General features: G+C 37.5%; 5 protein-coding genes across 5 annotated transcripts in view; 3 read left to right on the forward strand and 2 right to left on the reverse strand.

Moving 5' to 3' along the window:
* The first annotated feature begins 93 nt into the window (after positions 1-93).
* LOC114531558 (WW domain-containing adapter protein with coiled-coil-like) lies at positions 94-4,165 on the forward strand. Its single transcript, XM_028553170.1, has 12 exons — positions 94-266; positions 378-405; positions 1,170-1,439; positions 1,525-1,631; positions 1,723-1,814; positions 1,882-2,224; positions 2,338-2,372; positions 2,484-2,890; positions 3,035-3,083; positions 3,239-3,504; positions 3,615-3,739; positions 3,918-4,165. The coding sequence occupies exons 1-12, from the start codon at positions 232-234 to the stop codon at positions 3,973-3,975; spliced, it is 1,815 nt and encodes a 604-aa protein (XP_028408971.1). The 5' UTR covers positions 94-231; the 3' UTR covers positions 3,976-4,165.
* A 25-nt stretch (positions 4,166-4,190) lies between these two features.
* Positions 4,191-6,378, reverse strand: LOC114531561. The gene is made up of 4 exons (XM_028553173.1): positions 6,183-6,378; positions 5,716-5,837; positions 5,078-5,339; positions 4,191-4,973 (listed from the first exon to the last, which is right to left on the reverse strand). The coding sequence occupies exons 2-4, from the start codon at positions 5,816-5,818 to the stop codon at positions 4,436-4,438; spliced, it is 903 nt and encodes a 300-aa protein (XP_028408974.1). The 5' UTR covers positions 5,819-5,837; positions 6,183-6,378; the 3' UTR covers positions 4,191-4,435.
* A 70-nt stretch (positions 6,379-6,448) lies between these two features.
* LOC114531559 lies at positions 6,449-9,295 on the forward strand. Its single transcript, XM_028553171.1, has 5 exons — positions 6,449-6,557; positions 6,683-7,030; positions 7,874-8,120; positions 8,224-8,576; positions 8,667-9,295. Exons 2-5 carry the CDS (start codon positions 6,911-6,913, stop codon positions 8,958-8,960), a joined length of 1,014 nt encoding a protein of 337 aa, XP_028408972.1. The 5' UTR covers positions 6,449-6,557; positions 6,683-6,910; the 3' UTR covers positions 8,961-9,295.
* A 48-nt stretch (positions 9,296-9,343) lies between these two features.
* On the reverse strand, positions 9,344-11,149 carry LOC114531560. Its single transcript, XM_028553172.1, has one exon. It carries the CDS (start codon positions 11,050-11,052, stop codon positions 10,069-10,071), a length of 984 nt encoding a protein of 327 aa, XP_028408973.1. The 5' UTR covers positions 11,053-11,149; the 3' UTR covers positions 9,344-10,068.
* A 4,166-nt stretch (positions 11,150-15,315) lies between these two features.
* LOC114531637 overlaps positions 15,316-25,209 on the forward strand; it is a 32,274-nt gene continuing 22,380 nt past the window's right edge. The window contains exons 1-23 of the mRNA XM_028553252.1: positions 15,316-15,445; positions 16,352-16,462; positions 16,742-16,887; positions 17,210-17,492; positions 17,778-18,212; positions 18,632-18,969; positions 19,197-19,347; positions 19,483-19,643; positions 19,888-20,031; positions 20,389-20,530; positions 20,643-20,962; positions 21,529-21,685; positions 21,892-22,235; positions 22,403-22,544; positions 22,898-22,976; positions 23,069-23,159; positions 23,240-23,389; positions 23,644-23,767; positions 23,877-24,062; positions 24,232-24,353; positions 24,473-24,611; positions 24,748-24,827; positions 24,896-25,074. Coding sequence (XP_028409053.1) covers positions 16,354-16,462; positions 16,742-16,887; positions 17,210-17,492; positions 17,778-18,212; positions 18,632-18,969; positions 19,197-19,347; positions 19,483-19,643; positions 19,888-20,031; positions 20,389-20,530; positions 20,643-20,962; positions 21,529-21,685; positions 21,892-22,235; positions 22,403-22,544; positions 22,898-22,976; positions 23,069-23,159; positions 23,240-23,389; positions 23,644-23,767; positions 23,877-24,062; positions 24,232-24,353; positions 24,473-24,611; positions 24,748-24,827; positions 24,896-25,074 — 4,022 coding nt within the window. The 5' untranslated portion in view covers positions 15,316-15,445; positions 16,352-16,353. The remainder of the gene's footprint in view (positions 15,446-16,351; positions 16,463-16,741; positions 16,888-17,209; positions 17,493-17,777; positions 18,213-18,631; positions 18,970-19,196; positions 19,348-19,482; positions 19,644-19,887; positions 20,032-20,388; positions 20,531-20,642; positions 20,963-21,528; positions 21,686-21,891; positions 22,236-22,402; positions 22,545-22,897; positions 22,977-23,068; positions 23,160-23,239; positions 23,390-23,643; positions 23,768-23,876; positions 24,063-24,231; positions 24,354-24,472; positions 24,612-24,747; positions 24,828-24,895; positions 25,075-25,209) is intronic.

A 25,209-nucleotide genomic window follows, 5' to 3' on the forward strand; every position in this document is an offset into this window, starting at 1 on the left:
TTAGATTATATTTGAAATTACATAAAGTTAGCTTGGTACTTTCGCTATCTGATGATGAGGTATTGCAGGCTCAGGGAAAAGATTTCTTGATCACCTGACACGCTAGGTTATGGAGGACCAGCAGATTGTAGTTTATGTTTCAATATTTCCTCTAAAAAAATCGCCTTTCTGAACGTTAAATGTTCTCTGTGGAGACAAATAACGTTGAATGCGATCATAGAGGCTACTTTCATGAGTACTAGGAAGTACCTAAGACTTGCGGACGGGTTAGTACGGGGAAAAACATGTTTGTTTGTGTCGGCCATCTTGAATTTCATGGCATGGCCATTATATATAATGCCTGTTCTTTGTGTATCTATATCTTGTTTTCATTTCAGGTATCATGAAAGAAGCCCATATAATCAGGTTGGTTGAAAACTCAAGACGAATCACAAGGAATTTCAAGTCTATATTCATTAGTTATTGTTTCATATTCACTGCAATATTTCAGCAAACCAGCAATGTATTTATAGGTCTTAGAATAATGAATAAAACCCAGCTCAAAGCCACATCTTATAAAGATATAAATGAAAGATTAGAGCAAAGAAAGATTTAGAAATGTGTCATTCAAAGTAGGCCCCAATAAAGGAAAAACTGTTGAAATTTTATTACACAAGATATTTGCTCTATTCTTGACATTTTTTATTACAATTTGTAATATAATTCATAGCTGGGTTTTATATTCTAAGATAAGAATGAAAAGTTTTGTCTTGCATGGAAATTGTGGATCAATAGCAGGATTTTATAGTATATTTTTTTATACCAATAGTTCATACATAGCTTAGTCAGAAAATGTTGTTATATGTTTTCAGACAAGTGTAATTGAGTTATAGTTTAGCCTCAGTTGTAAGAAACTAAAAAAAAAACAGCAGGGTCCTCACATTTCAATACAAGGTGTTTGAAAAGAATGCTCTTAATTCACAATATATTTGAACCCAATTGCAAAACATCAAACATTGTTAGAATTTGTATTTATAAACATTGTCTGTTTGCCATTGAACAAGATAATTTAAAATGTCTGTTGCACATCAATTTAAACCATGGCTTGATCCAAATTCAGCATGAACTGTTTTGCAACCAACATTAAACTAAGAAAGTATTGCTTGACCACAATCTATGGTTTGTTGCAGTCAAGCAAATACTCAAACAAACAATCGAATAATACGTCCGAGAGTCGCTCAGAGAGGTCTTCAAATATCAATGGTGGATCACGAAGCCGCAACAATTCACCAAGGTCAAGGCAAAGCAACATGTCTCCTCGAACACAACGAACGTCCTCAAGCTACAGCAAGACAAAAGAATTATCGAGAAGAGGCACCAGCGCATCTCCAATTGAACGCAATGTTTCATCACATTCTACTAGTAATGCAGTACTCAAAGTTGATAGCATTAGTACGGATGTAAGTTAATTTGAATTTTCAAGTGCTGGTATCCAAGGTGATGTGTGTGTTCTCATGGTATAGGCCCTATCTTTATTATTAACAGGATAGCTTTCCATGGTCTCAGCATACTAGCTCATCTGGAAAAACCTATTATTACAACTGTAAGACTGAAAAATCCCAGTGGGAGAAACCAAAGGAATGGATTGAAAGGTATATTGGGTGCAGATTGAAAAAACTGCATTTCTATGATGGCTTGTCTGCAAAATAATGGTTGAGTTTATTGGGTAATCTGCATTTTCAGAGAACACCAGTTGGAAAGAGAGAAGAAAAAACATGAAAATAAAGACAGAAGTGACCAGACACGGGATAATTCACACCCAAATGTATACAAAGGTATGAACAAGATAAAAAATAACACCTTTGCAATTTTTCTAATTGACTTTGAATTTTGTATTCTTAGAGAGATTATCTTCAAGAGATTCCAACCAGGAGTTGTCAAATAAAAGAGATAGCCAAGGACATGCAGTTATTGGAAACAAATATGACAGAGAGAAAATCACTCACAGCAGAGATGAGAACAAAAGACAGTCTCAACAGCATGCTCAAGATAACAAAAGAATGCCACAACAGGATAGCAAGAGAATACCTCAGCAGCATGGTTCAGATAACAAAAGATTGGCTCAACATGCTCCTGATGGAAAAAGATTACATCACAATCAGGCCAACAATCAAACATCATCAAACTCTGTTGTTGTCAAAACCACATCTGCAAATACTAATGCAGTTTCTACTACTGTTCATAGGTGGGTTTACATAATCAACATACAACCACAGCACAATAATTGCTGCAGTTGATGTAAATGCAATTGTAAAACACCATATAAAGCTTTCGTAATTCTGGGTTTAAATATTCTAGGCCTGATCAAGTATTTGCAAAAGCTGAAACTAAAGGTATATAATTGATTGATAAACTTCTGTACTCCTGACATATTTCCTAATGTCCTCAATTTTTTATCATTGTTGGATGCCAGCATTTTCTAATGACAATCTTCTTCAATATAGTTTCACCATCAGGAAGTTTACAGAATGTTTCCCCAACAGTCACTCCAGTTATCACAGTCAGTCAAAGTACATCTCCAGCTGTCGCAACCTGTTCCCCTATCATGGTAACTTATCGCTCTCCAGCCAACATTCAAACTCACTCCCCTGTACAGCAAAATGCCCAGAGATTGCTACCAATGTCTCAAAGAACCTCAACCAACACACCCCCACCTCCACCACCACCTATTTTCCCCCAGGTTTCCCCAGCACATAACATAGTCACATCACAAGCAAGACATACTGAAACCTCTCCAAAGAATGTAGTCCGGAGTAATGTTGAGGGTTTGTTAAAACAACAAGAAAATACAATGTTTAATGGTCTTCATGGTCAGTTACATCCCTTACAGCAAGCAACGTTATTACAACAGGTATTTTGGTAAAACTTTTAGCTTCCATAGGCTAAAATATCTCACAGAAAATGGTAGCAAATAAAATAGTAGTTTGTATTGTGGTTGAAGATAAACTAGCCTTGGTTGAAAACAGCAAATAAAAACCTGTATCTTTTATTTTAGGCTCAATTCCAAGGTAGCGCTGTTGTTCGTCCCTTGGCCTCCCCCCAAGGTAATGCAAACCATTTCTTGCATCGAGTGTTCAGAATGTCGATACTGCCACCAGTCATAAGCTATTGCTTAATATTGTTATAAAAAATGTATATTTAAACCAAAATCTTACCAGCCATGTTTGTATTAATCGTCCTTTGTTTCTTCGTTATTCAGGTGTTGTATCGTCACGATCTCCAGGACCGTCCAGTTTCCAACCTATTAAACAGTCCAACTCTACCCCTGGCTCCCCCCAGCCATTCCACCCACGTCCCTATCAATCCATGGCTCCTGCAGTGCAGAGAACCACTGTAACTTCTCTTAAACAACCCATCCTACACCCTCCAGCCCAGTCTGTTAACCTTCAAGACTATGTGAATTATTTCAACCGTGATCTCACAACGCACATCTTCGGTTGGCCAGCGGACACCGTCGAGAAACAGGTACACCAAGACAGCATTTTCTCTTTCAACCTTGCCAAACCGTTGACTAACCTGTAGAGTTACAACAAGTTGCGAGTTTCGTACTCATTGATACAAATTCTGCTCTTTAGGCGCAAAGATCATCCGATGATACAACTAATCTTTGCCTGATGAACAGCAGATTAAAAACGGACTTGATTCCATTAAACTTTCATCAAAGTTTAACCCGGATGCGAATGGGTGTTGGAACAAAACGGTATGTCCATTCCTAGTGACTCTTGACAGCTCAGCACGCTCGTACTGTAACACTAGTTCCTATAGCTTACTTCAACAGCTTCTTTTATCCAGAACTTCTGCGTGAAATAACCTAATACAAACTAACGTGAACCTGGTTCCTGGTATGTTTTGTCATATTGGTGATTTTTATTTTTTAGGATTAAATTTCTTCGCGAACAAACTCGGAAATTGGAATCGTCGGACGCTATTAGTTAAGTTTCAAATTCAGCGGAATTTTTAAATGTTTAATGCAGTCTCTAAAAGAAGACCACGCTTGTACTATAGTTAATGCGTCGAGACCATTGTATAAATTAGCCCTATTTTACTCGAATGAACAGTGCACTAACCCTAGCTACGATTACCGCGACAGCGATGAACATATGTACTGTGAATAGGAATAAATAAAACACATGATGTATTTTGAAATTTCTTAAATTGTTGTTCTTGTCACCATTTTTTCCACCACTGGCAACACACACTCAAGCGATCTTCCTAAAGATATCCATATGTTTTACGTTTTGCTACAGAGGCAAATCAAATAAACCCTCATATTTACCATATTGACCACAACAGAACTGGATCATAAATAAAGTGAATTATAACTAAAGATTTTACCATAAAATAACAATATTTTTTCTCTGTCCTATTTTCTCAAATCCTTATGAGTATAATGGCCTTAATGAGTATACTTTGTTTTAGCTGGCGCGTCCAATCCAGCATAAACGGTCTTATCAGTTTCACCAACAACTCGCACACTAAGATAAGACAACAATCCTTCAATTGTTAAGTTTTGCTGTTTCATAATACTGGAGTAGATTTCAGCCTCGGCTCTGTATGCTTCCATGATCGCCTCAGACTCTGCTTTTGCCTTTGTTATAGCAATCTTTGCTTTAGATTTAGCCAAGGCGATTGTGATCTCCGCTTGAGTTCTTGCTTGTTTTAATTTCGTGTCCACCTCGACTATCTGTCGTGGTCTTTCTAATTTCGCTGTTGTGATGCTCTCCTTTGCAGATTCTTTAGCCTGCAATGCTTTCTCGTATTTATCAGGTCTGGCAATATTACTCATTTGTAAGTCGGTTACCACAGCATGAATATCGCCCAATCTCTGCACCATAATCTCCTGAATACGACTCTGGAATTCTGTGCGTTGATTTATAGACTGGCTTGTGTTATACTCACTGCAGGCGTCGTGAATCGCGTATAGACCCATAGATCTGCCAAGAAATAGGATTGAGAGATCTTAGCATACACACTTTCTTTCTTATAACATAAGAAATAATTCTAACAACTTAATTCTAGAATTGAATTTGTTTCCTACTTCACTACATCTTCGTATTTGTCTGCATCTCGAAATTCCAGGACAACCTTTTTGAGATGGTTTGCATCAACTCGATACTGGAATTCTACGTCCAATCCTATGACCAGACCATCCTTGTTCAAGCATGTCACGCTGCTGTAGGAAATTGACTTGAAAACGCTGGAAAATATGATGAACTTGTAACCAGGTGCTCCAAAATGAAGACCTTCTCTCATTGCATCACTTCCAAGTTTTCTTTGGTTCGGATCATAGCTTAGTCCAACTATATTCAACAAAATACATCACTTGTAGATTTTGCACTAATTTTATTTCTTGTTTAACTAAACTCAAGGAGAAGATCCTGCTAGAAAACGTGGTGCTTCGATTATCTACCCTCGAAACGTCATCAAAGCCTGCAAAACTGACTACCTGTTAATCTGCCTGGGAATCTTAGCGAGGACCTAAAAGGCCTCGGACTAGTCGTTCAAACTTCACCCCTACGTATCCCCTGTTTTCAGATTTTACCCGGAAACACGGATCTCAACTAAACTGAATTCGAAGTGGCAGTTTATGGAATTGGGTATCTTATTTCATAACTTCGGAAATGAGACCTAGCTCGTTTGCAATAAGACTCCTGAGCAACCAGTTCCCACACTTACTTTCAGTCGAGTCCAATCTTTTTCCTGAGGAAGCAATGAGTCCGATTGCAATGATGACCATAGCACCAACGAACCCAAGAATTAATATCGTTTTCGTTTCCATTATTTCTGTATTTTCATTCCTAGGAATAACATTGGAATTACACACCTTGAGTATGCTGAATTAAGCCAAAATTCGTGTTAGGAACATCACGTAGCTATCTTGACAACTTCCAGAACAACTCCCGTGTTCTGTGTAGTTAGTTATTGCACAATCAATGAAGCAAAATTATCACTTTAGTCACATTCTGAGTGTGGTAGATCAGCTAAATCATGAAGCGGATTATTTAGACATTCCGACAGAAAAACTATATTCAACAGATTCTAGACCTCAGAAACATTTGAAAACACCGCAGTCATTGATTGTTGAGCGTTGTCCAAGCCTAGCATATTAAACTGTCAGCAATATTTTCATGTAATTCACTTACCACTGTATGACAGTCCTACAAGTATGACTGACAATCTTACTGCCTCAACGACCTGAGACTAGCTTCAACCACAAGATGCTGACGCATTTAGCTCACACTCCACGCAATGACGCAAATTTTCGAACTGACAAACAAAGACCCCTGTAGATAAATATCCTCTAGATCCAATCTGTGATGAGTTGTGCTTCAGAGCACGATATTTACCCTCAAATTTTATTCATGCATTTTCTTTCCGGATGAATATTCAATGATTATCGGATCTTCATTGATTGTCTGTTATTTGAAGTCGCGAAAGGCAGTTGAACATCAGTCGCCTACAGATTGAGAGTGAAAATACGTCAGATTTCGATTGTATTTTCGGAGTTAATTTTTGAGGTAAGATACTTAATAACGCGAAAATATTTGTTTTGTTCTGACAGCGGCCGGTCAATTTTGTACAATATATCATATATGTTTGATAAGCATTGCTGCTAATCTTATATTTACTTTCAACTTTGCAGTTCATTTGGGCAGGTACACAAACTTATATTTTACCTAAAGGAAGATAACGAAATTGAAATTTGAAAGCCCAGACAATCAACAGACGATCTTTAGAAGTCTGTGGAAAATATCTGTATAAATAATCACCCGCCGTGCATGGTCAAGTGAGCGTATCAATAAAAGGAATCGCCCTTGCACTATTTGCGTCTTTGCCTGAACAAGTTCTTCAAGACTTCACTAGTGTGATAATGGCTTCTGAATCGTCGTCTGCTTGGTGGTGCTGGTTATGTGGTGGCGTTGTGGGTATTGGTCTTCTCCTGACTGTCATTTTGGTACCTCTTAGTTTTTCAGATGTTGAGTATTACGAGGTAATATCTATTTGAAAGAATGCAATGTACCTGTAGTCAATATATAGGTTATATATTCATAATAGTATTCCTCTCAAGTCGAAATAACCAGATTCCTCACGAGGTTGTTTTAGTCTTTGCATTACAGTTTAGAACTATGAATCTAAAACCCGGGAAAGTTCGACAGATTTTGCAATCAGAAATTGAAGTCCATCAGTGTCTATGACACTAGTTGACCTTTATACCGTCCATTAAGTAAGGTGCTTAGGGTGAAGAGCAGTCTGGGGGTTGGTTATGTTTCCAGAATAGTATAGTTTGACTCCAGACCTTGTGAAATTTTTAAGTGCATTTTTTCGTCTTAATTTATTTGACCTTACAATTGCAAAAGTTGAAAGGCGGAATGTTTGTTGGCAAAGCAACATGTATGAGGGCATGAGTTGTATTACGTCAAGGAAAAAAATGAGGAAGTTCACTTGAAATGACAAGAACTTTCAGTTCCGGCATGACTTAGTTCCGGCGTGACGACATATAGTGCATGGATGCCAGCCAAACAAGGGGTTTGCCCCGTGAAAGGATTTGTTTTAGGTGCTCAAAACTACCCTCTAGCTTATCTCAGATGTTAAAACTTTAGAAAAACTAAAACGTGATACGTTCTATCCACACCTAATGCTCTTTTAGGTTTTCCATTGGATCATGACAAAACAATACAATATCATTCTTGTCAATCACGTACACCACACATTTCAAGAATCAAGGTCCGGCTACGAAATAACCTCATCCAGTCCAGACATAACACAAGTGCTTTAGATTAGAAACACGTTTTCCTTTTGGTAAAATAAAACGCTGGTTTTTTTAATATATTAGATGGCATTCGTTCAGAGAAAGTCCACAGGAACGGTATATACTGATGAGGTATATTTTGGTGGTCGTCATCTTGTTGGTCCCGACTTCAAGTTCAAACATTATCAAGCAGATGCCCACACCGTCGAGTTTAGTTCAAATGATCTCGATGTTTCAACAAGTGACAAGTTAGCTATTCAACTTAAAGCTCATATGCAGTATTTCCTCCGTGAAGAAGACCTCGCTGACCTTCACGGAAGATTTGATAAAGGTAATATAAGAAACTAGAGAACAAGGATAAAAAATAAAAACCATGTCATAAAAGTTTTGACAACCATGGTTTGTTTAAAAAATCAATATTTCTTACCACACAGGTTACAAGCCAATCGTTCGAAACACGGCAAAAACTGCAATCAAGAACGCCGCAAAAACCTTCTCGAAGGATCAATTCCGGCATTCAAGAGAGTTAGTGGAACGTGCTTTATTTGAAGCAGTCCAAATATCATTGGGAGGAATCTGTTGTCGCCAGGACTGTTCTAAATACAAGTGTCGTAATGGCTGCAAGCCGTATGACATGTGTGAAGAAAAAGATAAGGGAATTTTTGTTGACGCAAGATATTTTCAGTTGCATGATTTTGACATCACTGAAACTCTGAAGGAACAGTGGCTTGATCAAGTTGTAGAACGAGAGGACAGAGAGAAAGCTGCTTTCATTCAGAAAGAAAAGGTAATTGACTTGCTATAACTTTCAGTAAATGATAGCTGTCAATCTAGAGAGTTGATAAAACTGAAATCAACCTTGCTGTTATCGTTGCAGATCGAAAGAAAAATAACAGAGAAAGAGAAAGAAGAATATGAAAACAGAATTCAGGAAGTGAATGAAGTTGCTTCAGCTAATAAAACAGTTATTAACGCTCAGGCAGAGGCTGAATCTTTGCGATTAGTTGAAGATGCCAGAAATAGAGGACTTGAACTGTTGTACACAACTTTGAACTTTGAAAACGAACAGCACAAAGCATCGTTCAACTACCTTCGAACTTTGAGAAAACACAAGAACATTCGTTTACATGTTAACTTTGGTAATCTTATTTCTGGGCCCAATACTGCTTAGACATAGTTGTAAATGGTAATTTAATATTAGGAACCGACGTTGATCACAATAATGTAGTTTTCTTTAATACGTGTTTATTGCTTATCCAGCTAAGGACTATAGCTCTTAGAATTTAGTATTTTACGTAAAAATTATCTGCCTTTAGCGTTGTTCGTTTTATTATTTCGGTCCCAGTAATGTCATTTTGAAGTATTGGAAGTTGTAATAATTTTTTATTGGAGAAAATACGAAGCCGATGAGGGCATTAAAAATTGTTAAGTTTTGATGCAATTATATAAATTTTGGAGCAAAATGTGTGGTAAATTGACAATTTTCGTTCGAAGAAAATGCAAGGAATTCTTTTTGAGGTAAAATACGTTGGTTTATTGACTTTTAGTGTGAAATATATTGTACAATACTATAATAAAATACTTATTAGCGCGTGTATTTTACCTAATTGCTACAGTACTTTAAATCCTGAAATCTGTAGTTTTGAGAGGGGAAGAAACAAGTGGCGATCCACAGGTTTCTAAAACAAATAGGAAAAAATGCACAACAATGATAAAATGTTTTCCAGGCATCTGTTGTCTTTTTTTTCGAGGCAAATTGCATTAGACACAAAATCATTGTCAAACATTCACGTTTATATGTTTATATTCTTCGTCAGCAGCAAAAAATTGCACCAATATTATCTTAAATACTTCCAAACAACTAGCACACATAACCCACCCTTCGTAATCCTTGAGAACCTTGTTGGTATTCACACCTGTCTCAAGAAGTGCCCCTAATAGTTAACTACATTTAAAACAAGTATTTTAACACAGCTACACAGAAAGTATAATAATATCATTAGCATTATAAAACAAAGTAGAAATACCACTCAATAGACAATGACTGCAATTCTCTGGAGAGAATTATTCTGACAAATAGTTTCTTTGATCAATTGAGAAGGGAATTGAAAGATATATAAATAAAACCTCATGCTATTGTTAATGGATTAATATTGCAACCAAATTATATATGAAAAGGTGTATTTTGAAAATCTAGGCTAATTTTAGTTTGTGAGATATTGCTGGGCAGGATTTTAAAAATTATGAGGAGTTGGTTGTGGATAGGGTCCCTGTTGTTGTTAATTTTGTTGAGGGTACTGTGCTTGTGGGTAGGGTGCTTGTTGCTGATAGTTCTGCTGAGGAAACTGTGGATATTGTTGCATTGGCACTTGATTATAACCAGGTTGAACCACTGGTTGACCATAAGATGGTGGGGCATATTGCTGTGGTGGGGCATATTGCTGTGGTGGGGCATATTGCTGTTGGCTGGGATACTGTGAAACTACTGTTGTCACAACTTGCTGTTGGCTTTGAAAAAGGCTCAACAGGTTAACCCCTGGAGGACAGACATTATTGTACTCTTGAGTATGGAATCGAGCTGGAATTTTTACATCTTTGATGTTCTGGACGCATGAACGACACACATGGTATGGTACACCAGTTATCAGGCAACATGGAAAACACACGCACCAGAGCATTTTCTGGACGGGTTGCTCACAACCAAAGAATGCTTGAGCACAGCTTGCCTCTGGAGAAGCATTGTGAGTTATATAAAAACCTGCACCAACTGATTGGGCAGTCTTGCCATCACTATTTGCATGTTGAACCTGCCCATACCATGTCTTTGTTGAGTCATCAAGGTCAAAAACCAACACGAACTTAGCATTTTCTGACATGAGTTGTTTTGCTTTTTCGAATGCTTCATCCAGAACCCGTCTGACTTCAGGGTGAGACGTATTCAGAACCACGACAAATTCATCTGTCATAGTATGATATTCGACTTCACGATTACCCTCAGAATCTCGTGTGCCGCGATATTCCTTGTACTGCTTGCTACATTGGGCTACAGTTATCAAAGGTTTGCTCAAAATTTGGTCTCTGATCATTTCAATGTCGTTAACGTTATTAACTTCAAATGAACGCGGCTGCCCGGCAAATTCCTTGTGATCTGAGACGAGATTATACGACTGATCAACGGTGATACGTTGTGAAGCTTGATTCCAACTGAACCCAGCCGGGAGACCTTGTTTAAATTTCGATGTCTTAATTAATAGAACAGCCATAATATTTCAACCGAGAATCCTAGGTATAATATATATGAATATCACCCGGGTGACGATGCACAATAGTTTGGTTCGAGTTATTGACACAACAAGTCAAGTATTGATTATGTAAACGAATATTAGGAAAGTAATTATCAGGGATTAGATATTAGTGGTGATTAGAAGGCATGACGTCGTCATATTGTACAGATATCGATGACGTCATATTGTATAGACATTTGAACTATAAGTGTAACTGGAGTGCTATTTTGAATTGTTCAGGGAAGCATAGAGCATCTTGTTAGATGAAAGCCCGTCTCAAACTTCACCTCATGGGTAAACTCAAAAAGGAATTGAAGTTGTCGTTTTGTGGAATATTTAAGCAAGAACCGAGCTCTTTATAGCTTCTTAAATTGTCTTTGAAAAGTCTCAAGAGGTCTGAAAACTTAACACGAGTTCCCGTAATGGATCTGAGCTTGAAAGATCAACAAAGCATCAAGACTGTTATCCAGTTTATTGTAGCCTTGGGTATTTGTCCCACCCTTTTTGAAGGAGTAGGTGCAGCCTTTAAACAAAGAACTGGTTTTGGTGATGCTTTGTGTCCTGAACAAGACATAAAGTGTCCAAAATGTTTGTATAAGTGTGTAATGGTTCATTAAGCCGAGAGATGTTGAAAAGCTGATGCTAACTCTATGTTCAGCGTATATTACCTGCGTGGTTTATTCATTGTGGCGAGGAGTCGAATCGTCGCAGTAGGTTTGTCCACTTTCTCTACAAGTGCCGTCCCAAACTTCAAAGTTATGTATTTGAAATTAAATCAAAGTTGGGAATAACAATTGAATGTGCTCTTAAAATGGCCATAAACATGCCGTGTTGCTTGTTGTGGAATAAAAATTTAGCTACAGAAGAATTCAGGGTGATTCGATAACCTGGATTACCATATTGCACTGGTATACCCAACAATGGTGAAGTCTTCGTTCAAACTATCTCATGGAGTATTAATGAATAAACCAAGTCCACAATTAATAGAAAATCTCGAGTTGTTTTCAATGTCAGATATTTTGAAATATGAATTTGAAAACTCGAAGGGAAAGCCAGGTGATTTATCCAGACTTTTGATCCACAGTTCTCGGGCTGAATGCACTAACGAGAATGCAGATTTGACTGTCTGAATGTCTTTGTTGTTGTTTTACTGCTGCAAGGTTGATCAAAATGCTGATAATACAGTAAATGTTTGATGTTTCTGATTTCTGAATGAACTCTGCTATTGTTTAACTTCATTGCCTCCTATAACATGCAGAGACTGGGGAGAGTATTCAGGGTTTTATTAAGGTGGTTTTAAGTCGATATAGTTTTTTTTTCGAACTATATCCGTTCCATATATGTTTAATAACAGTGTTTTTTGTATGTAAAAGAAAAATTTGGAAAGAAAAAAAAATTTGGAAATAACCTAAAAACACCCAAAAGAGATCATCCAGCCTATGCCACAATCTAACCTGGTTATACAACCGGCTGCAATATACCAACATAGTTACAACTACGAAAGGTGCAAGGACAGTTGCTATAGGAAGAACTCCCCCCCATAACTCACATCTTAACGGCCGTCTAAGGGGGAGATGCACTACGGCCCCCAGACCATGATGTATGTGCACCTAACCGTTACGTCTCAGTGAGAAACAGAGTATGCATCGCCACAAGCCTAGCGTCATAGACGAATCAGCTACAGTGGCTAGCCCTAAGAGCGAAGATAAATTTAACGTATTTAAGCTTTTCTTGGTCTCGGGAGGCGGTATCTAACAAGCATATGCATACGGAAAACGACTAATAAAGCACACGCTTGGAAATGACAAGATTTAAACGCCTAAACGTTTTTTAAGTGTTTTTAGCGAGAAATTTTAGTGTTTTGATATTCTTTTAGTGTTTTGAAACAATCCTTGTTGGTTTTTAACGTCAAAATAATCGTCATTCTTGAAAGGAAACTCAATATAAATGACTGAACGGCACTTAGCACTTAGTTTGCTAAACTGTTTTGTAAATTTTGTGTCATTATTCGTCATTTTTCGGCTAATACGACCATGGTCGTATTCGTCATTTTCCGGCTAATACGACCATGGTCGTATTCGTCATTTTCCGGCCAATACGACTATGGTCGTATTCGTTATTTTCCGGCCAATACGACCATGATACGACCATGCTGATAATACAGTAAATGTTTGATGTTTCTGATTTCTGAATGAACTCTGCTATTGTTTAATTCATTGCCTCCTATAACATGCAGAGACTGGGGAGAGTATTCAGGGGTTTTATAAGGTGGTTTTAAGTCGATATAATTTTTTTTTCGAACTATATCCGTTCCATATATGTTTAATAACAGTGTTTTTTGTATGTAAAAGAAAAATTTGGAAAGAAAAAAAAATTTTGGAAATAACCTAAAAACACCCAAAAGAGATCATCCAGCCTATGCCACAATCTAACCTGGTTATACAACCGGCTGCAATATACCAACAAAGTTACAACTACGAAAGGCAAGGACAGTTGCTATAGGAAGAACTCCCCCCCATAACTCACATCTTAACGGCCGTCTAAGGGGGAGATGCACTACGGCCCCCAGACCATGATGTATGTGCACCTAACCGTTACGTCTCAGTGAGAAACAGAGTATGCATCGCCACAAGCCTAGCGTCATAGACGAATCAGCTACAGTGTCTAGCCCTGAGAGCGAAGATAAATTTAACGTATTTAAGCTTTTCCTGGTCTCGGGAGGCGGTATCTAACAAGCATATGCATAGAAAACGACTAATAAAGCACACGCTTGGAAATGACAAGATTTAAACGCCTAAACGTTTTTTAAGTGTTTTTAGCGAGAAATTTTAGTGTTTTGATATTCTTTTAGAAATTTTAGTGTTTCGAAACAATCCTTGTTGGTTTTTAACGTCAAAATAGTCATCATTCTCGAAAGGAAACTCGATAAAATGACTGAACGGCTTAGTTTATTAAAATGTTTCGTTAATTTTGTGTTTAGTATAGCCACTTGATTCGCCGGTACAATTTGGGCCTAAATTGTTTGTGTTTATTTCACAAGTTTTTATTTTTTATCTTCGTTGATTCTGTTGTATTTTCGGGGAATGTTAAAGTTCGTCTTTCTTCTTTTTTTTTTTTACTAACTATCCATGATATGACGGTGTTGGTTTTGGTTGGGTCTCTCCCTGGCCTGGCCTGGCCTGGCCTGGCCTGGCCTCCCCTCCTAGCCTCCTCTGGCTACATAAAGCCACAACCAATTTTGATGATTTGTTAGCGTTGAATCTATGTTTGCTTTTGCGAGCTTTAGAAACGGAGAAACATTTGAGATCATGTCAGGATTTACTAATTTTGGCTTTTCTTAAGCGTGGACAAAGTAGTTAAACACGCTTATAAAATGGACCACTTGCATAATAGACCAACTTTTGATTCAGGTGACAAAAAGGCGATTTCCTAAAAGAGCATACAAAACTTAGTAAAATTGCCAAGTTTTGCTGTGAAATATTGTAAAGTGCCGCAGATATAGCCATGCAAAGTTGGCGAATTTTGTATACTTTTGTATTACGGCCGGACGTGTGTAACTAAATTAGTTACACGCCTCCAGCCGTAGTAAAAAAGTATACAAAATTGGCAACTTCGCATGGCTATATTTTCCGTACTACTTTACATTTTGCAACCAAACTTGGCAATTTTACAAATTTTGGTATGCTCTTTTTAGCTGTTGTGATATATTTCTTGCTTGTCACCTAGATCTGAAGTTGGTCTATTATGCAAGTGGTCCATTAAACTACTGATATTTTTTACGGGCTGGTGGGAACATAAGTGTAAATTTTACGTGCGCAATATGCATTTATAGAATACTGCCTCAGACCTGCCGTTTATTGCAAACACTTAACAAACACAGCGCGGGTAAAGCATCTTCTACATTAATATGGGCAAACTGGTACATAAATAATTAATAATATATTATTGATAAGCAAGCAGCTGTGTCCTATATCCTCTGAGGTAATTTATTGTAAATTTACTGCAGCATGCATAGATGTTAATATGTCTTAAAGTATAACTTGCATTGCTCACGGTAGTCTGAGATCTGAAATGATTGCCGTGACCCAGACAGTACTCGGATGTTTGAGTAGTTAATCCAAGTACCTGCCATGCATCTGAATTGTTTTTGAAATAATGAAAACCAAATGCAAATAAGCCAGCAATATTTTGTGTGAGAGCAGGTCTTAAAGAGACAGATTACCATTTCTGTTTGGACAATTGGAAAACGACGTCAGCTTACGTTGTAATTCCCGTTAACATATCAATAAAGCACGCTGTTTCAGTAAAAAAATCGATGGTCGTTAAATAGTTAAATAGTTTATTGCTTCAGTTCATTTGGCACCATTGTCAGGTAAATTAAAATTAGTTTTTTTGTAGTTTATAAAGTTGTCATCTGTTTCTCGCCGACCTTCGGTAGAACGAGTTGTTGTGCAGAAACGTATAATGTTTGTATTTGTAGATCAAATTCCGTGAAAAATACGCATACCATTTTATTTTTATTCTTTAATTTTGATTCCATTTCACTGTTTTCAACATATCTTAGAATTGATATGTTTCTGTAATTATTTTAACTTTTATTGAAAATACGTTCTCTTCATTGTTATGTGGTTTTACCAGCTCGTTAAAGCATTGTAGGGCTTGTATTGTGAAGGCTAATACTGACTATCATTGTGCTGTCATACTTTTTCATACGGGAATATTAATACACTAGTGCTAATTAGCAACCGGAACAACGTTAGGATGCACCCGGGTGGAGAATGTTTCTTAAAAACGTCACTTATTTTTACCCTAGCAACCACATGCACGAGAGAAAACGGGTAGTTAAACGCAGATTTGTAGATCCCACAAGAGAACGTATTTTCAATAAGAGTTAATATACTAAACGTAGCAATATGGCAAAAGCATGCAAAGCTTGGTCGAATCGTCGTGGAATTCTTTTGTCTATATTAGGCAATTGTTTTATCACGTTTGTTCAGAAGTTATTCAAAGATGTTTTAATTGAAGTTTTCCTCACTTTTCTACATGAAAACACACCGTCTAGTTGCCCTAGGCCTTAGTCATATAATCTGTTTCAAGTTCATTGTCAAACCTGTTTGTTCTTAGTCTGCATGGCTGTTTCTTGTCGTTGCAAGCCGGTTGTCAGCTGATATCCGAGCTATCCATTATATCAACGTAGTTCAGTGTAAGCTTCCCTCTATGTCAGTTCATATAACGTTCATAATTCATCTATTCATAATTTATCTCATAATTCATGTAGACATGGCTATCATCAAAGTCATTTTCCTGATGGCCTCCCTGCAAATTTCGTCTTGTGTTGAAAATGTTGACCATGAAAAATGCAAGGACCGCTTTGGAGCCAGTCTTGGAGGTAAGTGTCGCGGTGTTCTCTTGGCAGTGTTTAGTAGTGACGTAACTGACGTTGAGTGAAGACACTCATATTCAAGTGAGTTTTAAATCAGAAAATATGAAGCATTTTAAAATTGGTGTAACGATTTTTCATATCGGGAAAAAATACTGTTTTTTAATTTAATTCAAAGCCAAATCTAACGTTGGACAAATCTGCAAAGAAGTGTGGTATGCGAGGGACCTGTAGCTAAATTCACCACACATGACGTGTAATGTTGAACAATGAATAATCCTTGTTTAGATAACTTCGCCCTGTTTAAACCAGCAACCCAAACCAGCACTAAAGGTGCTGCCGTTGCCTCTCGGGCTGTGGATGGCAACACTAACCCGTATTTTGGCAATTTGAGCTGTTCTGAAACAGACGCTGGAAATTCTTTAGTTTGGAAGGTAACGAGTTATAACTCAGGTGCTCAGAAATGGCAGGAGCAGAGGAAGACTAGTTGTTGCTATTTAGATACTAAGATAGACTTGTTAGATATTAATATTAGAGCTATAGTTCTTATAAATGATTACACTTAATTATTCACCCTTAATGCACTGATTTTTTTTAGATTGCGATAGAGATTAACGCAAAGTAAACTGTTTCATACAAAGTATATAGTTCTATAAGTTCTTGTTTTCCTTAGATCAAGAAGTGCATTAAGGATGATATGGAAGAACATCCAGATATATCAATGGAGTTCACTGTCTTTGACTTATCTTTCTTTAGGTTGACCTTGGACAGGATATTTATTTGACCTCTGTAACAATAACAACAAGAATAGAAGACCAATACAGGGTGAATCCGAATCTTTTACATGTGTATAGTGCTGGACCGGAATGGAAGTGTGCTGAGGAATTTTTCCCTAGTACTGGTGAGAGCATAACAGTCACGTGCGTCATGCCCATGAAGAGTAATGCTGTGGAAATCAAGCTTTTCCAAACAGAAGGGATACTTTCCTTGTGCGAAGTGGAAGTGCACGGATGGAAATTTAATCATTATGAAAATGAAGGTTTGCGGACTTTTCTTAGGAGAAAGTCTTTACAAAAGACTCAATAATATCAATAAAATTTGCTATACCCATTATACACTGGCATTCCTTAAACTATATGTCATTTTGCTAAAACAGTTGTGATAACAGCGAAAGTTAGGTAAACTTTGGCATGTTCATATATAGACCCATAGCATTCTTCACTTTTAAATGCACTATGATTAAACACCGTTAAAACGTAAATCTTATCTCATCCAAAGTCCTCTCTCGCTCGTTCACGAGACGTTCTCATTTATCGTGTTTTAGTGAATTTTGCCTTGTGGCAAACTGGAAGACTATCAAGTGTTCACTCGAACTCCCCGGCAGAATTGGCTCTGGATGGTAATCATGATACCAACTTTAATAGTGGATCTTGCATGCATACTGGCTCTGTATCGCCATTTTGGAGCGTTGATTTGGGGAATATAATCACAGTTACTACAGTAACAATTACCAGTGTTAATGTCCCTAATGATATTGGAAGAGCTAGAATTTCAGACTTTGTTATAAGAGTTGGAATGGCAGATGAAGGACAAGATGAAAACTACGAAAGTTGTGTGGGGCGCATCTTAGGTTTTGGGAGCCCGGAAACTCGGACATTCTTTTGTACCAACCCTATACGTGGACGTTATGTGACTATTGTATCTAGACTGGCGAAATTCTTTCATCTGTGCGAGGTGGCCGTTCATGGATATGAACTAGGTTTGTGTTGTAGTGATTGGTATTAAGATCTGCCTGCTTGCATTTCTCAGAGTGAAATGGGCTTTAATAGACTTCTATACAATGCAACATGAAGAAAATTTCAAGTCCACCTGAAATATTGACCAAGCTCGTGAACTTGTACAGAATATACGTTCCCTGGGCGAATAGGTCCTGTAACTTGCCCCATGATTAGAGGGAGGGGTTATATTCACATATTAAAGTTTATTTACTTTAAAAACAATCCTTTTTTAAAGCGGTCAGCAGGCAAAAGACAGTTAAGCGTCTAGCTACCATGGCGGGGAGTTGATTGCCAACTCTTGTTTTTGGACACAGAAGAATTTAGAAAACAGGAAACAAAGAAGAATTTTGTTTTAGACCATGATTTATTTTCTTAAACCTTTCTTCATTGTATTCTTTAGAATGTGCATCACCGCAACCACTTGGTATGGAAACTTTCAAGATTCACGATTCACAATTGACTGCGTCTTCAGTGAAAGGCTCGAACAACATTCATGGTCCTCAAAATGCACGGCTAAGTTTTAACCATTCTAATAGTCCACAGCGTTTTCCATGTTGGATTGCTGGAGACACAGACACTGAACCATGGATTGAAGTCAATTTATTGTGGCTATCCACAGTTAGTGGTGTTTTAACCCAAGGCCGACATGATTTGGATCAATGGGTGACAAGTTTCTCGGTGTCTATAAAAGTTGATGGAAATAATTTTCAGTTTTATATGGAGAACAATGAGAAAAAGGTAGGATGACAAGTGGAAATTACGGTTAAATTTATTATCAGAGATTCCCTTCACCCTTTCACCCTTGAACTTACCCGCGATCTCCCTCCACTCCCGACTTCTTACCCTCGTTTCTCGACCAAGACCAAAAGCTCCTTTCTATTTAGAACTAACAACCTAATCATGTTCGTATATAGCAAAGCTTAATTTCCAAATTTCAATTGCACGTTTATTTTTTCTTGCTTTAGATATTCATAGCAAACTCCGATCGTAATTCCATTGTTCGCCAGATTTTCCACCCCTACCTTCTTGCCAGGTGGATCCGAATCAATCCAGTCGCATGGTTCGGTTCTTGTTCAATGCGAATGGAGTTGATAGGCTGTCAAAATGAACTTCAAGGTATGTACACTACTGAAGACTGAGACGGGACAAAAATTTCGTCTGGAAAACTACTGAATCTCAGACGAGACAAAAATACAAAAGTATTTTACAAAAAGAAAAATATCGTGAATATGTCGCGGAATATATTTATAGGATCGAGACCTCCGCAATCTTTGGGAATGACCAATGGTAAGATTCTTGATGGTCAGCTGTCTGCTTCATCGAATGATGATGGTTGGGAGCCTAAAAATGCAAGGTTAAACTTGAATGTGAATGGTTGGGCAGCCACCACACCAGAGAATTCCTGGTTGCAGGTAAAACACTTTGAATTGTTTACAAGGAGCTAAGAATATATCCCTGATCTGCCCAACGTTTGTTTTCATTGCTTATTATAGAAGTTTATGTGCAATAGTTCAGCCCTAGTTTTATCGTATTAAGAGTTCTATCTTTTTGAAATCCTGTTGAAATTCATTGCATAACCGAGGATCACTTTTTGGTTTCACTTTCTTCTTTGTTTTATTAATGTTTATCGAACGACAATTTGCTTTTCTTTTTCAGGTGGAATTTTTCGCAAAATGTGTTATTTTTGAGATTCAAACTCAAGGAAGTGTAGGGCAAGCATTTTGGATCAAGACATATCAGATCTCTTACGCCAGCAACGTGCAATTCTTTTTTCCTTACCAGGAAAATGGTGTACAAAAGGTAGCCTTTTGAGCTGTAAATGTTTAAATTTACACTGGATGATTCTACCTGTTCTCTATCCATTACTGATCCAGTCACACAGTGACTGTGTTTTGTTACTATACATTATGAAAACCTAAAACTTTATTTCAATGTTCATGCTAGAGGTCCAGTAAGGATCTTCTCATATTAATCCAGTGTTACTACACGAGGAAACCTAAACTAACTTTATACTGGATAGCTCTAACAGTTTTAAACTGTTTTTCCAAGAGGTCCAGTAAGGATCATCTCATATTGATCCAGTGTTACTATCTAGCTCAATCAATCAATCTACTTTGCTTTCATTAGCGTATAAACTGTTTTTCAAATTCATTTTAGACGTTTGCTGGTAATACTGACCAGCATTCAATAGTCACTCAAATATTGTTACCAGTCATCGTTGCGAAGGTGATTAGGATACATCCTATCTCGTGGGAACAGAAGACTTGCCTTCGAGTGGAATTCATTGGCTATTATCGAGGTATTTAGACCAATCATCCATGCATTTATATTTCATTCGTTCAGTATAATTGGATAATTTTTCCCATCTTTGGCTATTTTTTACACGAATCGTGTTTTGTTACTCTTTTTAGAAAACTCGATACCCCGAGCCCTTGGGATGCAGAACCGTTTTATCAAGGACTGGCAACTTGATTTCTCAAGCATACAAGATAAATCGACGAATAAGGAAATATTTTCTCGATCTCCCTGGCTAAAAGCTTTGAAAAGTGCCTGGACACCAGCTTCACAAATTGACCAATGGCTCCAGATTAACTTTTTGAGATCGACGAAAGTGACCAACATTAAAACTCAAGGACGCATGGAATCCGAACAATTTGTGGCTACCTATCAACTGTCTTTTGGAGATGATGGTTCTTTTTTTAAATATTATTATCGCAATGGAGAAATAAGGGTAAACTGTTTTGATGAATATAGGTTTTAGTGACAATATCCTAGTTGACCTTTGGCTAATGCAGTTTATTGAAGCTGAATTTCTGAATTTCTTGAAAGCATGGCTTTGAGGTCGATTAGCGATTAAATGTCCCCGAAAGCCGAGGCAGTTTTAGTAAAAATCTTTTACTAAACCTGCCGAGGCTTGAGGGAAATTTAATCGCTAATCGACCGAAACGCCATGCTATTAGTTTATAATACTATGGCTGCCGAGACAATAGGAATACTTTTATAGTTATTCGATGTGCTGGGAGATAAATAAATAACAAAGGCGGGTATTTGGCATAAACATTAGGTACGATTAGCTAGTAATCGTCCCTAATGTATATGCATCGGGTTATTTAGTTGTTAATCAGTACTAGTAAAACAAAGGATTTCGAGGCAGCCATGATATTACTATGAACAAAGTGAACATTTATTTGCAAATTGCAATGCCAACGTGTTTATTGTAGAAGTGTCTTTTCTTGCCTAGGTTCAAAGCTGGTTTATATCTGATTTTATAGTTGATTATGTTTTTGTAAACTGTAGGTATTCAGAGGAAACTGGGAGGCTGAAACACAAACTATCAACAGTCAGATGATTTCTCCTGCAATCGTTTCTCAATTTATTCGTATCCATCCTAAAGAATTTAATGACCGTATTTCGTTACGGATTGAATTTGAAGGAAGTTACATCGGATTTAGAGGTAGTTGTTAGTTCATCTCATCTCATCTCATCAGTTAGTGCATATTTACACTTCTTTTTCTAGTTGCAATATTTGTAGTTTTTAATCAGGCCCCGCTTAGAAACCAGCGATTTGTTGATGTGGCAGACGTGTTGAAGTCATTTGGAAATCGAGCAAGTTATAAAATACGTGATTATAATTAAACTCGCCCTCATTTTTGATTCTAGACTCTTGTCAAACGTCAGGCAAACTCGGTATGGAAAACAGAATTATCAGTGTACATCAAATATCTGCTTCGTCGTATTTCAACGATTCAACCGTTCCTGACCGCGGAAGATTAAATATGAAACATGAGAATGGATCATTTGGAGCTTGGGTTAGTGCGATCAACGATGCAAATCAATGGTATCAAGTTGATTTCGAGAGAATTATAAAGCTGGTTGAGATAGATACACAGGGGAAAACGGGATTTGGTAGTCAAGAGTATTGGGTTAAAGAATACACTGTCTCCTATGGCTATCATCCTGAGCGAATTGATGCTAAGTTTTACCAACAAAGTGGACAAACTAAGGTTAGATTTCAGTGTCTTTTAGTATATGTAATTGAGTATTTCTTTTAGCATATGTAATTGAGGAGTTCTTGAAGCCCTTCGTTGGTAGTTACAGCTGTTCATACCGTTACGTATTTTAACCTTCTTGCTTCTGAACCCACAAACCAATCGCGTTTGTTTGATTTCAGGTTTTCCAAGCAAATAACGACACAGATTCGATCGTACGCAACACATTGCTTCCAGCTATCGTTGCAAGAATCATTCGTCTTCATATTCACTCCTGGAACACTCGTATCGCAATGAGACTGGAGTTTGTTGGAGCGTATCAAGGTTTGTCTTCGCATGCTCGTATCATTACCTGGAAACATTTGATACAAAGTGTGTATAATAGAGATTTTGGTTACAAAAGGTAACCTTTGTTCGACAAGTTTGCTTGACAAAACCCACATTTTGATTTCTACTAAACTCCTTCATCTTCTAAACTGTCTCAACCACTTTCAACAATAGTGTAATTCCTTATTTGAAAGGTACCAATAGTTTAAATGCCCTGGAGTGGTGTTTTGAACCCCGGTTTCCCATCGAGGCATTCAAAACCCAACCACTCGTTTACATCAGTCAGGAGAAGAGAACTACAACCGAAAGTGCAGACGAGCCCTAAACCGTTATTGATTTCGTTTCTTTAGATCCTCACGGGCCTGCCCTCATTGATCCAGATTATGTTGCATTGGAAAACAGATTGACTGCATCGTCATTTTTGGATCAGTAAGTTGTTCTATACCAGCTATGAAATTTATAAAGATACTTTAACAAACCCACTGTGCTGTTTATCTCACATTTATTCGCTGTTTTTTCAGTCGTCACGAGCCAATACATGGAATCATATCAGACAAAATAAATGCAACATCTTGGACTCCATTAGAAGATAAAACAGGAGAATATATCCAGGTAGAATTTTCGTTTTACAACGTTGCCAATGCATTTTTCTTGGGTAAGCTCCTGGATTAAACCTAAGCATTGATTTTAAGGTTGATCTGCTTCAATTAACACCAATATCAGGTGTTGGTTTACGCACTGGTGGAGATCATCCCAATGATTCGTATGTTGAGGTTATGCTGCAGTATAGGGATGCTGAGGAATCCTGGAATACATTGAAGGATTATCGTGGTGAAATCAAGGTACCATAGGGATTGCACTGCTTGCATTACGAACCTGAACCTGGATATCTTCTTCTAGCAATATATCATTCTTGATTGTATTGTATTCCTGACTAAAACGTTTTTTGTGATATTGCGTTTTCTCGACCGAAAACCTTAACGTAGATAACTGCATGTATATCTAAAAGTTTCTTCGATGGTAAAACTGTACTCTCTGGAGCCACCCTCTCTCTCTTTGCTTCTACTTCTCACCTTCAGCTCATTTTCCCTCGCAGACTTTATCCACATCAGACTGTGATACTGAGTTTGAGAAACTGGTTGTCGCTCGATTTGTGCGTCTCGTTATCATTGGATGGGGTTCAAGAACTGGTTTCGTGTTTCAACTCTACGGAACTAAAGGTATCTTTAACATATCGCGTTAGAATAATCAGTGCTTGGGCTTTTCGTCATTCATAAAAGCAATTAATTACATTTCGAACTCTTTGTAATTTTAAATTTCGGTTCCTAGAATATCACAGGGCTAGCGCTGGAATTGAGAGTGGGTTAATTAAGGATAGCCAAATGAAGTCCTCTAATCACCCCAATGATCCTTATCCTGCCTACGAAGCGCGATTGAATTATGGTGGAGCCTGGTGTGGAAATACTCAACGAAGATATTTGTATTTACAAGTTGATTTTCTGTCAAACTTCGAGGGTAAATATTTTCACCTCATCATCCAAAACTATCTGAAGGCCATCATAGTTGTTGTGATGAAGTCATTATTACTGTATCTCAGCGTGTTGTGGTTGAAAACCCGCCACAACCTGCTCTGTTGAAGTTTATTGCCTCCTTGTAAAGGTCTTTTATTAAATTCCTCTCTTAGTAAATGCTGTTGCAACTCAACCTAAGTCATCTGGCATCACAGAATCCGTCACACGTTACAAGTTATCTAGTACTTTTGATGACAAGAATTGGACGTTTTACCAGGAAGACAGTCGTGATAAGGTTGTTTATTTCAACTTTATCCATCAGTGATCCTATCTATACCTCAGTGGTCGAACGAAGATTCGAGTGAGATTATTCGAGGAAGTCTATTCTTAAATGATACTTTTTTTTCATTTCAGATTTTTGAAGGGAACACAAGTTGCCTATGTACTCGAAAACATTTAGTGCGACAATTTCTTGCTCGATCAGTGCGTTTTCACCCAACGTCATGGCAGAGCAATCCTTGCATGAGAGTTGATGTATATGGGATTTATAAAGGTATCTTTTTTCTTCTTTAGAGGAATATTTATAGCTTGTAGCGATATTTGGGTCAATTATCACCATCAAAACAGCCTGGGCAACAACCATTCCATTAAGATTTTTGCTTCACGACATGGCTTCAATGTTTATTTAGGAATACTTCAAATTCACGTACGCTCTGGACAGTTGTTAGATGATTATGGCCTTGAACTTACGAACAGTTCCTCGATAAAGGTAATTTAATGATTCCACACACTCGTAGTTTGAATCGCCGGCCATTGAAACAACTTTTTTAATCGCAGCTCAACGGTAAAGATGTCTCAAAATCGAATGACGGAATAAACGTCGTTATTGCAAACTATAAAACTGGAGATCTGGTGTCGTCTAACTCCGTTCCAGATTATTCAACTCTTAACAATTTACTGAAAAGTTTGGAAAACGATTCAATTGTTGTTTTGGCAACACAAAATCTACATGAACGGTATGTCTTGGGCAATATATAATACACATGCAATATATGCATTTGGTTCAGTTGTTATAATTTTGCGTTTTAATAATTAAGCAACACTGATGCTCATCAGCTTTTCAACTGTTGCAAAAGTGAAGGTAGAAGAAT

This window comes from Dendronephthya gigantea, unplaced genomic scaffold (genome assembly GCF_004324835.1).
Source record: "Dendronephthya gigantea isolate DGI-Jeju-01 unplaced genomic scaffold, DenGig_1.0 000073F, whole genome shotgun sequence".
Lineage (NCBI taxonomy): Eukaryota > Metazoa > Cnidaria > Anthozoa > Malacalcyonacea > Nephtheidae > Dendronephthya > Dendronephthya gigantea.